Raw genomic sequence first — 6424 nt, 5'->3', positions numbered from 1 at the left:
CTTGTGATTTCAAACAAGGAACCCTAAAAACCTGAAAGACACATTGGGTGTCGCTCAACAATGAGGCTCAGCTGCCAGTACGAAAAAAAAAATTGCCCTTTCTCCTCCTGCCACCCTGAAGGTGCCAGGTTGTAATCTGCAAATGTATTGTTTGGCCCTTAGGGCTTGACAGTTCATGATTGGTCGCTGAAGGAGCCGGGCGGAGGAGCGAGAGGGACGCGGGCGGAGGAGCGAGAGGGACGCGAGCGGGCGAGCGAGGGAGGGAGCGCAGGGCCAGAGCGGAGCCCCAGCCGACCGCACAGGCGCCGCCTCCCGTCTTCCGGGACCCAGCACTTCGGGGGTTTTGGGCGCTGGAGACGCGTAAGGGCGCCCATGGAGGCAGACTCGCCGGCGAGTCCCGGCGCCCCAGAGCCCCTCGCGGAGGGAGCAGGGGGCGAGTTCTACAGCCTGCTGCGCAGGATAAAAGGCAAACTCTTCACTTGGTGAGTGGAAGGCGCGCGCTGCAGCTCCGCTGGGGCGCGGGGGCGGCTGCGGGCCCGACGCGCACGTGGACACTGAGCACAAGCTCTGAGGCTCCCAGCAGGGAGGCAGAGGGGAAGACCACACGGACTTCGGTTCGGGGCTCAACACGTGCGCCAGGAATGGTGCGTTTTACCTGGCCTCGGGAAGCACTTGGTGCGTCTCCCTCGGCTCCCGTTTCGAAATCGTGGCAATGTATTTTAGAGGATTTGGGGGGAAATCCACACTGTTGGCACTGTTAGGTCGGTCCTCTGGGGCGTTCCGCCGGGGAGGGACGAGGTCCCTGGGGATGCTGTGAAGGAGGAGTGCCCACCTCGGGCTGGGCAGGTGGGTGAGCGCCACTTCCTGACGCCGGCGCCCTCATTCTGTCTGCTGCCGAGCCCTCCAGACTGGGCGCGGTGATCCGAGAGTTGACCCAAGTGAGAAATCCTGGTTAAGTTTTGTGCTACTGCCGGGCGGGAAACCAGAGCCGGCCCTGCCTTCCTCGGCCTAAGGGAAGTGACATGGCCACCCCCAGGACTGGGGTCCAGGGAGACCTCCTTGTGGTATCACTATGCTCGTGGGACGCAGGGACCCTAGAAAGCGTTTCTGTGGTTGCTGGAGGACTTGCACTCTGGAAATGAGAGAACCCAGGACCTAAATAGTGAAAGACATTTATTGGGCATTCGCTGTGTGTCAGGTACAGTGCATAACAATTTATGTGGATAATACCAGCTAATCCTCACCACTTTAGGAGATGGTACTATTGTTATGTCCACTTTGCCGCTGGAGAACAAAGAAGGCTAAGCAATTTGCCCAAGGCCACAAGATGATCTTTTAAGAGGTGATGCCTGCAAGCCCTATTCTAAGCAACTTGGGCCTCTGACAACTCATGAAACAGGCCTTTGATTTTTTTTTCATATTAACAAAGCGAATTTCCCTTTAACGATTGTGAAAGATATGTCCTGAAAAGCCATACCATTTTAAAAACGAGATCGATAAAGCTGTAAGCATTTTTTATCATACAAATATAGTTTGAAATTGATGCATGTGTTTAAAGGGGGAAGTTGGCCCAAAACCACCTTGTAGCATCCAGTTGTGTATGTCCTGATACATTTGTTGAAAGTTCCCAGCTGGGAGGCAATTCAGTGTAATGGCTAAGGGCATTCACATTCTGGACTCAAATCCTGGCTGGGTGACCTTGGACAAGTCAGTCCTCCCCTCCCCTCCCCTTCCTTCCCTTCCTTCCCTTCCTTCCCTTCCTTCCCTTCCTTCCTTCCTTCCCTTCCTTCCCTTCCTTCCTTCCTTCCTTCCTTCCTTCCTTCCTTCCTTGACAAGTCACTTATCTGTGCTCCAGGCTCCCTCCCTTCCTTTCCCTCCCTCCCTCCCTCCCTCCCTTCCTTCCTTCCCTTCCTTCCTTCCTTCCTCCTTCCTTCCTTCCTTCCTGATGGAGTCTCGTTCTGTCACCCAGGCCTGAGTGCAGTGGCTCGATCTCAGCTAACTGCAACCTAAACCTTTCGGGTTCAAGCGATTATCCTACCTCAGCCTTTGAAGTAACTGGGATTACAGATATGTACCACCATGCCTGGCTAATTTTTTTCGTACTTTTAGTAGAGATGGGATTTCCCCATGTTGACCAGGCTGGTCTTGAACTCCTGACCTCAAGTGAACCACCTGCCTCCACCTCCCAAAGTAGTGGGATTACAGGTGTGAGCCACTGCGCCTGGCCTGTGCTCCAGTTTTCTTATTTGTAAAATGGAGATAATAACAGTACCTACCTTGTAGGGCTGTTACAAGAATTAATTGGGTGACTGCGCAGGAGAGGGCAGACAAAGCCTGGCTCCTTTCAGTGCTCTGTATGGGTTAGTTGTCACCATTAGCTCTCTCTATTCTTGGGTGATGGGAACATGTGGTGATTACTTCAGGAGATGCCAGTGGCCTTGAGGCTGGGGCAGATGATATGGCAAGATGTCTGTTTAACAAGATGTGATAAGAATTAACAATGATTTTTTTTTTGTCTTTTTCTTTTTTTTTTTTGAGACAGAGTTTTGCTCTTGTTGTCCAGGCTGGAATGCAGTGGCGCAATCTTGGCTCACCGCAGCCTCCGCCTCCTGGGTTCAAGTGATTCTCCTGCCTCAGCCTCCTGAGTAGCTGGGATTACAGACGCCCGCCACCACACTCGGCTAATTTTTGTATTTTTAGTAGAGACAGGGTTTCACCATGTTGGCCAGGCTGGTCTTGAACTCCTGACCTCAGGTGATCTATCTACCTCAGCCTCCCAAAGTGCTGGGATTACAGGCATGAGCCACGGCACCTGGCCTGATTTTTTTTTTTTTTTTCCTCTCCTAATGTTCTGATACTTTTGGAATCCGGGTATGTTTTATAATCAGTCTAGTAGCCTACTAAATATGATATTTCTTTTGTCTATGAATGTCCTTTTTATGTATCTCTTTGAGGGCTTTTTGCTTTCTTGTGGAATAGCGGTTCTGTGCATTTTTTTTTTAGACGGAGTTTCTTGTTGCCCAGGCTGGATGTCAGCTCACTGCAACCTCTACCTCCCAGGTTCAAGCTGTTCTTCCGCTCAGCCTCCCGAGTAGCTGGGATTACAGGCGTGTGCCACCACACCTGGCTAATTTTGTATTTTTAGTAGAGACGAGATTTCTCCATGTTGGTCAGGCTGTTCTCGAACTCCCAGCCTCAGGTGGTCTGCCTGCCTTGGCCTCCCAAAGTGCTGGGATTACAGGTGTGAGCCACCATACCCAGCCATGGATGAAGTTCTTTAACAGCAGAAATGGTGTCTTTTTCTTTTTTATGTCTACCACAACCCTTAGCACGTGAATGAATGAATGAATGAGTGAATGACTGAGCGATGACAAAAGTTCTTAAGGCTTCCTTTCCATTCTGCCTCCCTCCCTGAACTCTTCCCTTTATTGGTCTTTATTCCAAGGGTCTTGGGCTGAGCTTCTTGTTTGGTTGGCTGGGCTCTTTTGTTAATTAAAGTTTCCATTCCTACCTCTGGCAGCCATCCAAGCACTTGGATTTTGGATTGCAGTTTCTCTTTATCCGACCCAGCAATCAGAAAATAGTGGTTTACCAGATATCCAGTACTCCTAATACTCAATATTTTAAACTTTGTTGTCAAAACTCATGTCCCAAGTTTGAGTTTAGCTTTGTGAATCCCCACCTGTGGCCAGGGAACCAAGGGTGGGAGAGTGTAGAAAGAGGTTGGTGAATGGATGTGATGTGTTATCACCATATGGGCAAGATACAGAGAGAGATTTATAACCACATAGCTCATTTCTTCTCCTTTTACCAAAAAGGGACAAGAAGAGCCTTTTTGGGCAACTGGGTACTAAATATAGGGAAAATGTTGGGGCCTAGAGCTTGTTATGTTTTTATTATGAGGAGGATATGTTCTAAGTGACCCCAGCTCTTTTTTTTTTTTTTTTTTTTGAGACGGAGTCTCGCTCTGTCGCCCAGGCTGGAGTGCAGTAGCTGGATCTCAGCTCACTGCAAGCTCCGCCTCCCAGGTTTACGCCATTCTCCTGCCTCAGCCTCCCGAGTAGCTGGGACTACAGGCGCCCGCCACCTTGCCCAGCTAGTTTTTTGTATTTTTTAGTAGAGACGGGGTTTCACAGTGTTAGCCAGGATGGTCTCGATCTCCTGACCTCGTGATCCGCCTGTCTCGGCCTCCCAAAGTGCTGGGATTACAGGCTTGAGCCACCACGCCCGGCCGACCCCAGCTCTTAATATACCTGCCCCCATAGGGTACAGACAACTTTTCTCTATAATTAGGAATATCAGATCACTCATTCAATAAAAGTTTATTGAACACTTACTGTGTTCCAGGCATTCATGATAGTGAGAAGCATATATTCCTTAGTGGACTTTGTAATTTTGGCTTTTGTCGTTGCTGTCAACTCAAGTGAAAAGTATTCTGATACAAGACCGTGGACTTCCAGGAGTATCTGAGAATACTTCTTATTTAATTGTTTATTATTATTATTATTATTTTTGAGACAGGGTCTCGCTTTGTTGGCGAGGCTGGAGTGCAGTGGCTGATCATGGCTTACTGCAGCCTCGACCTCCGTGGCTCAGGTAATCCTCCCACTTCAGCCTCCTGAGTAGCTGGGACTATGGCATGCACTGCCATGCACTACTAATTTTTTTTTTTCATAGAGACAGGGTTTCATCATGTTGCCCAGGCTGGTCTCAAACTCATGGGCTCAGGTGATCCACCTGCCTCGGCTTTCCAAAGTGTTGGGATTACAAGTGTGGGCCCCTGCACCTGGTATTATTATTTAATGGTATACTGTCAGTTTACATTCTGACACATAGATCCTAATTTATTCATATATATGTTTTTAATTTTTAATTTCAGTTTTTGTAGGGACAAAATCTTACTATGTTACTCGGGCTGATCTTGAACTCCTGGGCTCAAGCAGTCCTCCCGTCTTGGCCTCCCCGAATGCTGGGGTCACAGGCATGAGTCACTGCACCAAGCCTATTCACATATTTTAAAAATGTGTATTCCTTATAACAATCATCAACTTTGTATCTCTAAAAAAAAAACCTTTAATTATTGTTTTATATATTTATCCTTTTTCCCATCAAACGATGGTAAACTTTTCGAGGGCATGGATTTTATCATATTCCTTTTGTAGCAGAGTGCCAGACATGGTTTATTCATTGATTCTTTCATTCACTAAGCCTTGGACATCTGTAATGTTCTAGGCTTCAGACTAGTCTCTTTGGCCATAATGAACAGGACTAAGTTCCTGCTCTAGAGAAAGCTCATAATCAAATTATGGTAAAAAGTTATATTAAGTGCTATAAAGGTAAGTGCAAGGTTCAGCAATGGCACAAAAGAGGGCAGAGACCAAGTTTACCAGGGTGAGGTAGGGTTGGGGAGCTTGAGAGGGAAGGTGATCGGGATTATGAAGACTGAATGAGTTTTCCAGGTAGCCTAGGTGAGGAAGGGTAGTCGAGGCCTGAAAGTGCCAGAAAGTGTTTTGCTTAAGGAACTTCAAGTGGCTTGGTGTGAAGGGGCATGGGCTGGAAGAGGGAAGGATAATAGGTGGTCAGTCTACACCCACATTCCTTTGTTTTATTTGAGATGGAGTCTAGCCTAGGCTGGAGTGCAGTGGCGTGATCTCCTGAGTTCACGCGAGTCTCTTATCTCAGCCTCCCGAGTAGCTGGGATTGTAAGCATGGGTCACCATGCCTGGCTAATTTTTTTTTTGAGATGGAGTCTTGCTCTGTTGTCCAGGCTGCAGTGCAGTGGTGTGATCTCAGCTCACTGCAATCTCCGCCTCCCGGGTTCAAGCGATTCTCCTGCCTCAGCCTCTCTGGTAGTAGCTGGGATTACAGGCGCATGCCACCATGCCCAGCTAATTTTTGTATTTTCAGTAGAGACAGGGTTTTGCCATGTTGGCTAGGCTGGTCTTGAACTCCTGACCTCAGGTAATCGGCTCATCTCTGCCCCCTCCAAAGTGCTGGGATTACAGGCGTGAGCCACTGTGCCCAGCCAATTTAATTTTTTTTTTTTTTTTTTGAGATGGAGTCTCGCACTGTCGCCCCAGCTGGAATGCAGTGGCGTGATCTCGGCTTACTGCAGCCTCTGCCTCCTGGGTTCAAGCGATTCTCCTGCCTCAGCCTCCTGATTAGCTGGGATTACAGTGCCTGTCACCACACCCAGCTAATTTTTTCTATTTTTAGTAGAGACAGGGTTTCACCATGTCGGCCAGGCTGGTCTCAAACTCCTGACCTCGTGATTCCCCAACCTCAACCTCCCAAAGTGCTGGGATTACAGGCGTGAGCCACTGTGCCCAGCCAATTCTGTATTTTTAGCAGAGATGAGGTTTCACCGTGTTGGCCGAACTGGTCTTGAACTCCTGGTCTCAGGTGATCCACCTGCCATGACCTC

At 48.7% G+C, this 6424-nt stretch overlaps 1 protein-coding gene across 1 annotated transcript in view; it reads left to right on the top strand.

The window, feature by feature from the left end:
* Nucleotides 1-217: 217 nt before the first annotated feature.
* Nucleotides 218-6424, top strand: part of SLC35F2 (solute carrier family 35 member F2) — a 70244-nt gene continuing 64037 nt past the window's right edge. Inside the window, exon 1 of the mRNA XM_033205354.1 lies at nucleotides 218-482. Coding sequence (XP_033061245.1) covers nucleotides 373-482 — 110 coding nt within the window. The 5' untranslated portion in view covers nucleotides 218-372. The remainder of the gene's footprint in view (nucleotides 483-6424) is intronic.

The sequence above is a fragment of the Trachypithecus francoisi genome, unplaced genomic scaffold (assembly GCF_009764315.1).
Source record: "Trachypithecus francoisi isolate TF-2019V2 unplaced genomic scaffold, Tfra_2.0 Lachesis_group8, whole genome shotgun sequence".
Lineage (NCBI taxonomy): Eukaryota > Metazoa > Chordata > Mammalia > Primates > Cercopithecidae > Trachypithecus > Trachypithecus francoisi.
Note: the sequence above shows the minus strand (reverse complement) of the source record. Positions and strands in the feature narration are given on the sequence as shown.